The sequence below is a fragment of the Pleurodeles waltl genome, chromosome 6, assembly GCF_031143425.1.
Source record: "Pleurodeles waltl isolate 20211129_DDA chromosome 6, aPleWal1.hap1.20221129, whole genome shotgun sequence".
NCBI classification, from domain to species: domain Eukaryota; kingdom Metazoa; phylum Chordata; class Amphibia; order Caudata; family Salamandridae; genus Pleurodeles; species Pleurodeles waltl.
In genome coordinates, this window is record NC_090445.1 from 160,885,513 (window position 1) to 160,895,536 (window position 10,024).

The 10,024-nt window shown below is 50.1% G+C and overlaps 1 protein-coding gene across 1 annotated transcript in view; it reads right to left on the reverse strand.

The window, feature by feature from the left end:
* Positions 1-9,396, reverse strand: part of LOC138299452 (serine/threonine-protein kinase 17A-like) — a 113,218-nt gene extending 103,822 nt beyond the window's left edge. Inside the window, exon 1 of the mRNA XM_069237708.1 lies at positions 8,760-9,396. Coding sequence (XP_069093809.1) covers positions 8,760-8,857 — 98 coding nt within the window. The 5' untranslated portion in view covers positions 8,858-9,396. The remainder of the gene's footprint in view (positions 1-8,759) is intronic.
* Positions 9,397-10,024: the final 628 nt, after the last annotated feature.

Here is a 10,024-nt window from a genome sequence, read left to right on the forward strand (position 1 = left end):
GTTACTGTACTGGCCAAAGCTGCATCGCCCGCGCCACTCGTACACTCACCCCTTCCCTGTGAGAATCAGAGGTTGGTATATAAGAGTATCTCTATTCTCATCACAGACTTCATGGGAGATAAAGGCATTACTGACACAGTTGGCATCATTAGAAGTCACAGTACGCTTAATATCACAAGGGCCGCACTAATCAAAATGATCAAAAGCCTCATGCCTGCAACGAGGGGGCGGTGGTGCTCCAGAGAATGACGCACTTGGTGTCGAACACACAGCAATTCTTCTCAAATTCCACACACTCCCATCAAGCATATAACATTCTTCAAAACTTCAGTGGCTTCAGTGGGCTCATTACCTCTCCCTCTTAGGGACTTTGCCTGGTCTTTTAACACACACCACCTGGCCAACAGTGATAGTAATACAATTAGCACCATGCTTCTGGTCATACTGTAACTTCTTCTCAAACTGAGTAGGCCCAATCTTCTCATACACTTCATCTACCGACCAGTGCTGCACGTCGCTATCAAATAACCAACCAAAATGACACCTCATTCTTGGATTTCTCATTAGCACAAAGGGAGAAAGTCGGTTTCCTTTTATTTTTCTTAGATGCACAATAGCCCCAGAGAGTCATCTACAATTGGACTTCCCAACTGTGACTGCCACACATAGCGTATTGGATGGTATTGTTGATGACACCGTTAAAGCGTTCGACCATACACTTCGAATTGGGATTCAGCTGCAGCTCCTTTGTTATGGTGGAGGAGCTTCACCCCACCACCAGCAGGAGCAAACTTGAAAAATAAAAAAATAATAAACATAGTTTATGATCGTTCTATTTTTCGGGGGTGAGCCACGGGGATGACAGGCACCAAGGGGAGTGGGTAGGGGCATTCCCCTCAGTGCAGGTGTATTTGCCGGCCATCTCAGGATGGCCAAACACACATGCGCACTGAGCTGTCTCCAACCCGCCACTGTGTTGCCGAGGAGAGAGCAGGCATAGGCTACCAGTCTGCCTGGGAGCGCAAATCAAGAGAGCTCAGGTTAATCAACAACACTGCTCTCATGCTGCCAGCAGCATGAGAGCAGCGTTAGGATTGGCCACAGGGCAGGCTGTAAGTGTGTGCCTTCAGCGAGGGACCCAGAAGAGCTGCAAACTGGAGGCGATGAGGCAGGCAAGGTATTTTTGTGTCTTGTTTTGTACCCCCTTGCCCCACCACTTCGCCCCAACTCCAGCTGCCACTGTTGGGATTATATAACAAAGTGGTCTTGTGAGTAATGCCCAATGTCTCAAAACAGTCCCCATCCTTCTTCTTAAGTATTTATTGTAATAATGAAGGATCGATAGCACAGCATCTTTAGTCCTCAGCTCTGGTACCCAGCTCCTGCCGCCTGGAGCTCCATCAGGTAATGGATGGAATACCATGAGGACATCAGCCAAGCTCCAGAACCAAGCAACACAACACTCATTCCACATCTTACAACCTCACCTGAATCCATCTACTAGGCCATACCAGCCCAACTAACTTCAGAGCAGACGGAGAAAGGCACAAATCCGCACGACACAGAGACAGAGCAGCACTGGCCAGACACCTGACAGGATGTTTCAGGGCACAGGCCTTTCAGGGAGTTTTCCAATTTTCCAGCGGGTCTGGTCTGTTTCTCACGAGCAATCCCACTCACAATAAGTGGAAGCGGGCCCACTCCTGTGTGAGAGCGCTGGCCCATGCACTAAACTCTCAGAACTGGTTCCAACCCCAACCCTTCTCTTTAAGGCAGTCAACTGACTGAAGCACAGGTCCTCCCCGGGATGGAAGAATGCACGGGCCCACCTGGTTTAGCTCCAATTCTATTTACACTCGGGAGGTCAAAAGGCACTTCATGACCATGAAAGCTGTTTCATCTCAGCTTCTCCCACGGTTACCGTATCTAGGTACTGGCGGGGGCTTGAAAACCTGTCCAGGCATCAAAGAGGAAGCCATCACGGACACCTGTTCAACTGCCCGAGGGGGGGGATCCATAAGCAAGGCGCAAGCGAAAAAACACACACACCCCTTTCATTCCCAAATGGAAGAGGGGTCCTGGACAATATCAAAAGAGCTCGGCAGAAAACAGAAAAGAAAGATGGGAAATGCATTTAATTTCTGGATCACTTAAGGCGGCGCGTAACAGGGCAAACAAGGGTCTGGTGCAAAGAGCAGAACACGACTTTTCCAGAATACTCAAACTTTCTTGTGTTAAGTTGGAAGAGCTCATCCAGTTTTGCATCTTTATTTGCATGATGGCTCCTGTAAGTGTAGGTATATTGTGGCGCGGAAAAACAAAGTACCTGAATGCAAAAAAGAAAAAAGAAAAAAAAGGGGGGGGGGGGGGAGAAGGACCACATAGGTAAATGATCGGCTGATATGTAAACTGCGGAGTTTATACAAGGAGACTTCCAAGGCCAGCCAATAGCAGGGCTCATAATAGAAGACACGCTACATCAGTGGTTCTCTCTCCAGCAAAGTTATTAGATTAACCACTATGTGATGGGGTACCAATTGGACTGATGTATGAAAAATTATGTCATGTACATGTGGCAAGCTCTGCTATTAGATTACTAAAGCTGGGCACCTGCCCCTTAGATGGAAGGCCCTCAACGTTAAACTAACATCAATAATATGTTCCCTTATATGCCCCATGATGACAACTCTCAGTCGTGAATGCTTAGGAATGAGTCCAGCCAAACTTCAAACATCCACAGTTCCCAGAAGGCACATCCGGCCTTTGAGCAGACCCTGGGATTTGGGTTATAAGCCTCAGGCTGGGCCCAGACTCTGGAAAAGATCTGCCAAGTAGAGGCTTCGCTGGACGGGAGCTGGCAGGTTCTCCACGGCTTGTGAGTCAAATCTGGCCCATTGTTCCAGGAATGCAGCCGCATTGTGTGGTGAGCCGCTCCAAACGAGAAAATAACACACACTGCTATTCTGGGTCGGTTCATAAATCGTTTCCAGGCTCCGCCACTAGCAAGTGGAACGCTAGGCCGAAAGGCAGCGAGTTTTTGCAGTCTGCATGGATATTTGTTTAAAAACAAGTTTCCCTAAAGGACTGACTTCCATTAGTGATGCCATGAAGCATGGTTACTAAGGACTGGTAAGCTATCTCGCATGAAGTGCGACACATTCAGCAAGTTATGTCATTACAGAGCGCAGCACTTTGCATGCTGGGGACGGTAGGCACGTATACACAATAGGGGCACCAGAAAACTACAATCTCAAAGACGAAAGAAAGGTTGTTGCTTAAAAAGCCAGGAATGGTTGAAGAGGACATTGGACCCAGAGCTACTCATCAGCCCTGTAAAGCTGTTTTACATGGTTTTTGTTTTGTTACTGTCGCTCGTGTATCAGCTGGTAGGCACTAGCCCCAGATCAGTGTGTACTTTTTGATTTCTGTTAAGTTGTGTTTTCTTGCCCTTGCTGAAATCACTTCCCTTCTGAGATGCTTTTAATGGAAACATGCGAGTCCAGGTGCACGTTATCCCGGAGCACCCGAGCCAGTGCTCTCCTGCTAAAGGATTAAGATGAATATTTAACTGCTAAAAAGGGCTAGTACCTTCCCTTTCATATTACAGCAGTGGAGATACTCAGTGCCTGCACTGAACGCTGCACCGAGTGACAGAGCCCGTCACAGTACTACAGGTGGGGCGGTTCCAGGTTGAGTACAAGTGGCAGTTCCCTACACAATGCCATTCCCTTCAAATAATTCCAGTGCGTGGGTGCTAACAGCTACACGACTTCGTTAAAGCAACAGATGGCACACTTTCGATTCTGAGACTTGTAGTTTCTCATGTTCCAACGAGACTAAGTGTATAAATGCTCAAGCATTAAGATGACCGACAGGAATCGTTAGGAAAGCCGCTTGAAAATAGACGGCACCGTAACAAACCTTGTATTGGATTCAATGCCTTTGTTAACCTGAACAACCCAGGAGTCGGGCGGCCTATCACGCATGAGTGAGTACACAAGTTGAGTGAAAACAGCTGTTCACCCGTTCGAGGTGTATCGCTGAACCGACTTCAGAGTGTTCATGACAAGAACGACTGTTTTATTTACTCCCAGGAACAGTGTAAATATATACGATCCGAACTGGATAGATAGATGTGCACCAATTTATAGTTTGCTTGAGGCAAGGCATTATAGGTGCACAGATGTCCCTCAAAAATGGCACAATTATTGAAAGAATATGTTCAGAGCAATAGTAGGAGTCAGACACTAGTGCCTAGATGCTGTATTAAGCTATACATATATAGAAACGTTTGTTGTTTTACGGGAAGCAGGAAGCATGATTTCTATATATCAACTGAGCGGGTAGTCCGTTTTCAAATTGGCTACAAATACGCACCCACTGATATGTTTATAGGGTGTGAACGGGGAAGATGGCGTAGGTAACGATGGACTAAACCATTACCTTCCCCACTAAACACACTTTTTCGGCTCCTGTAGTTCAAGTCAATCACCAGACAATGGGGAGAAGTGGCGAGTAACCCGGACCCCCTCGAACAAGCCAGTACCCCAACCAATGCCAGACCAGTAACCTGCCGACGGCCTAATTAGTTCAACGTAAAACATCTGCAGGGTTTTGCACAGCTACTGCGCGGCCTCAATGTCTCGTGTGACCTCCTGCAGCTCTGACCCCCTTGTTCTGAAGTTCGCAGCACTTTGCATGTAAATGCAAAACTGCGAGAGTCTCGGAGACTGTGCTAAAAGTCAGGCGTGAGTGACGGAGCCACGTGACCGGTGCAAGGTTGTTGGGGTAGCGCGAGGAAGTAATTGCACATATATAAAGTTCTGCTTATTTTTTCCGCTTGGTACAAAAACAAACAAACAAAAAAAATAGTAAAAAAACACCAAATCACATCGACTGTGTGGCCTCATACAGCCTGGATGACACGGCAAGATAGCTGTGATGCACATAGCTCAGTATGATTCATCTACCTTGATGTGCATGCATTCACTTGTCCATGCCTGTTCTTCTGCGCATGCGTTCTGGACATGCGTCCACATGGCTCGTCTTTGTCTGCTTGAAGTCAATATTTCTAAATGTTACGGGGTAAAATTGGTTTAACTGCACAGGGCTTCTACTGTTGGCCAGTCCACCCTCGCGCACACAGACTCAGGTGGCTCGGACTTGCACCCGTGACAGAGGCTAACAATGGCCAGTCCACCCTCGCGCACACAGACTCAGGTGGCTCGGACTTGCACCCGTGACAGTGGCTAACAATGGCCAGTCCACCCTCGCGCACACAGACTCAGGTGGCTCGGACTGCACCCGTGACAGTGGCTAACAATGGCCAGTCCAACCTCGCGCACACAGACTCAGGTGGCTCGGACTGCACCCGTGACAGTGGCTAACAATGGCCAGTCCAACCTCGCGCACACAGACTCAGGTGGCTCAGGCTGTGGCCAGTCCACCCTCGCGCACGCAGACTCAGGTGGCTCGGACTGCACCCGTGACAGTGGCGAACAATGGCCAGTCCAACCTCGCGCACGCAGACTCAGGTGGCTCGGACTGCACCCGTGACAGTGGCTAACAATGGCCAGTCCAACCTCGCGCACACAGACTCAGGTGGCTCAGGCTGTGGCCAGTCCACCCTCGCGCACGCAGACTCAGGTGGCTCGGACTGCACCCGTGACAGTGGCTAACAATGGCCAGTCCAACCTCGCGCACGCAGACTCAGGTGGCTCGGACTGCACCCGTGACAGAGGCTAACAATGGCCAGTCCAACCTCGCGCACACAGACTCAGGTGGCTCGGACTGCACCCGTGACAGTGGCTAACAATGGCCAGTCCAACCTCGCGCACACAGACTCAGGTGGCTCGGACTGCACCCGTGACAGTCTAACAATGGCCAGTCCAACCTCGCGCACACAGACTCAGGTGGCTCGGACTGCACCCGTGACAGTGGCTAACAATGGCCAGTCCAACCTCGCGCACACAGACTCAGGTGGCTCGGACTGCACCCGTGACAGTGGCTAACAATGGCCAGTCCAACCTCGCGCACACAGACTCAGGTGGCTCGGACTGCACCCGTGACAGTGGCTAACAATGGCCAGTCCAACCTCGCGCACACAGACTCAGGTGGCTCGGACTGCACCCGTGACAGTGGCTAACAATGGCCAGTCCAACCTCGCGCACACAGACTCAGGTGGCTCGGACTGCACCCGTGACAGTGGCTAACAATGGCCAGTCCAACCTCGCGCACACAGACTGTGGTGGCTCGGGCTGCATCCAATGGGTGAATATGGCATCCAGTCTACCCTCCTACACATAAACTCAACGACTATTGTTTCCAAAGGCCAGTCCAGCATAGCTGCCATGCACCTTAGTGGCTTGGAGTGCACTCGCACTGTTGACCACGACTTCCAAGGGACAGCCCTACCTCATGCACTTATGGCATGCATCAGTGACCTTAGCTTCCAATGCCCAAGGCGAGAACCGACGCTTTCATGACGCGAAGCGGCTTCCCAGGCCAGTGCCAACCTGTGCATCTCATCGCCAGATACCGGAGGAGCCAATGTTTAAACCCTTCTCCAGAGAGGAGGGCAGTGGGGAGTGGTGCAGCACCAGGGAAGCAGAGGCCACGGATGGGTACTCAGTGGGTTGAGTGGATAAAGGAGGGGCAACACGAATTCCATCTCTCTTGTCCCCCGAGGCAAACCTTCCAAATATAGATGCATTTGCCCTGCGAAAAGCTATGTCCCTGGTCAGGAAACAGTTTTGGGCTTTCCTTATACTGGTCATCGCCATCAGCTGTTTTAGTCTAACTGGTTCACTAACAATGAAGCGACTACAACTCCCGGAATGCAACAGGTTGGCAACAGAAGTCCAGGACTGTAAAGAGGTGCCGCTGGTGTATTGGGAGTCATCCAGTAACTCACCCACCACCACAAAATGTACATTCTAGTACAAACTGATGGGTGCCAAGGTAGCACAGGGTTCGGGGATCAACGTCTCTTGTGGGGTCACATGTCCTCAACCCAATATATTACAGTGGTGCCTCAGGTGAAATGTTACGTGCAGTCCTCAGCCCCCGATCCCCACACCCCTCCACTTGGGTGGTTTCCAGGGAAACACCGCCGGGGGCAAGCAGGGCTGTCCAGACAACACATCTTTGGATAGGAGATAAGAGCCGCCAACCTTAATGGCATTTATTCCGAGGAGGGCGGTGCAGATAGCCCAAGAATGTGCCACAGCAGGTGGCAACTCCACGGGGGAGAAAAGGAAAATAACACACTCCCTTCTACAGCGCACTCTTCAGAGCGAATCTCCTCCAAGCGCTTTCTGGGAGATGAAAGGCACAGGACAGGGAGGAAGTCAGCAACATTTTTACCATTACATCATTTCGATCTATTTCTGGGGAACGCGTCACGACATCAGGTCCAGTACCTAAGGGGCCTCGTGCCATGAATAGTGCCATCAATCAATAGCACCAACAGGAGTTGCGATCTTTAGTTTCGATTTAAAATTGTACGTGCCATCTACAGCCAAGCATCGGGCTCGGGGAGACTGCCAGGGAATCTGGAAGACTCCCTCCCACTAGGCAGACCCTTGTGGTCACAATGCACACTGCTCGGTCTCCAGCTTTATCCATTCTTCCACAGTCACTCTGCAGCCATGTCACTTTACCCTATGGATGTACTGAACTCAAACCAATATCAGGAGTCTCAAGTGTCACTCGAGAAGCGTGAGTCGCCGACCGCAGAACAATGCCTCGTTCTTTTCCATAAAGAATGCTGCCCCATCACCTCCATTACTTTGGTAGAGTTCGACTTCAAAGTGGGGGCACGCCAGTTTTCTTTTCACACAGTCGCCCACTCCAGTGTCCCATAGATGCAGTCCCAGTGAGACTCGGTGTTTGAGAACTCTCCGATATAATGCCCGTGTGTACTGCAGCGACAGGTGTGTACACTTCTCTGGCTGCTGTAACTATGCAGAAGCGATCTGCAGCTAACTAATCTCTCCGGCACCAGAAGACCCCCCCCCCCCCGTTTCACTCCCAGACTGGTTTAAAGAGGCCATCGGATATCGTTCATGCATCTTTATCACTAGAATGTTTTAAATACATCTTTGGGGGCTCAGAGATGTATTGACACATTATTCACCGGACTGCCCCTTTAAATCCTCTTTGCCCATAGCACGTGGCGCCCCAGCCTCAGAGCTTCACGGCGCTACAAAGTACAGTTACTACCCAACAACTCAAGGAGAAGCGTCAAATCGACGCCAGACGTAAAGCTGAAGTAACTTTTCTGCAGGCGATGCATTAGGTTTTTGAGCTGTTATCAGCTGTAGAATATTAAGAAAGATTACACCTTCACGCGAGTACATGGCCAGAGAGTATAAATGGAGAGATATTGTGGGGTGGGGGGCTGCCTGCCTGCCGCCTTTATCTTTTTCTGGTAACATGGCTTTCTCAACAAGCGCCTCGACAGGCCTCAAGGGCACACAAGCTAGCCAGTTACCCCGCTCCCCCACCGCAGGGTACCGGGTTCCAGTCCTAGGTTTGCACTTAAATCAGTGTATTCTATGGTCTCTCCAATTAAATCAATTGCATTATCGCACCTGAGAACAATGATTCGTTAACGACAGACGTGGACTGGGAGCGATCTGGTAGTCTGTCTAGTTCACACAGAACTTTGCATTATGGTACTTGTAGTTTTTCTGTCCCCCTTAAGGTAAACGCAGGACCTTTATCAATGCCATTGTGAAGCTCGACCCCCTCCTTACCTGCCCAGCTCCCGGCCCACTAGGGTGTAGTCGTTGGAGAAGGGGTCTGTCCGTATCCTGGTCTGAGCACTGGACACCATGGTGCTCCTGTTCATCATGGCAGGCAACAGCGGGTTAAAACCGAAGCGGTGGCTCCTGCGGTCGGTAAGTGCAAAAATACAAAAGTCCAAAAACTCTTCCAGAAGGAGAAAAAGCGAGGTCCGTGTCAGGTCTCTTTACGCCAGACCCAACAAGACACCCCCAGGCACTTCATGGAAAAACTGCCAGCACCACAGAGCACGCTCTTTCTAGGGCAAACGTGAACTGGCCACAGTTTGCAAAACTCTGCTCCGACAGAGGTCGGGGCTTGCTTCTGCAGCCGGGGGAGTTCGCTCCACTCGTGGTGCGCAAAAAGTGCTCGGAAACGGAATGTTTTGTTTGCTCCAGACGGGAGTGAGGGCTAGGACTGGGCTCTGCTGGGGTGACGACGTAGGGTCCTTCCTCTCGTCTAGCTCCAAGAAAGTGCCTCTTCGTTTGTTGGCCAACACTCTCCGTGCCTCTCTCTACAGGATCTGGCAAATAAGGGGGCTGAGCCGTCTGCCTGCCCTGCAGAGCGTGTGACATCAGCTGCCGACGGAGACTCTGGATCCGGGCGACTGGGGGCACAGCGCCTCCCCAGGACACCGCGGGAAGCGCAGCCTTCCTCAGACAGCTCAGATTGGAAACATTTTCGCAGACTGCGGCATGGAGCAGATTACATAATATGCATAATTTAGTCAGGCACTCCTTACTTTGCAATATTTTTGCTTTCATCTACGCCAATAAATAAAGATCGGTTCCACATGTATCAGGGGCTCTTTTCTGGTTCTAGGGTTTTGAATCACAAACCAGTAGTTTCTGGGAGTGGTGGTCCTTGTTCCAGTGGAATAAAATCTGACTAAAACACCCGAAAACAATGTTTTTAAAAAGGGAATATCTGGATTGGAATTGCTTATTTAAAGTTGAGGGTTGAAATCAGCATTAGCGCAATTGTTAGTTAATCATTGCCCCTTATTTCTGGAGCGCCTCTACCATTCCCTACTTTCACAAGTTCGCCTATTACAGACCTACCGGGTTTCCCAGTGCTATGAGCTGCTCTGGTCCAGGTTTTTTTCCTTTGAATTCTGGGTCTTGTAGTCTTGTTTATTCCTGGGAGCTATGCTGTTACATTGCCTGTGGGAAAGGTATAGACCAGTGTTTCTTAACCTTTTGAGTTCTGTGGACCCCCACTTAATCAATACTGGAAT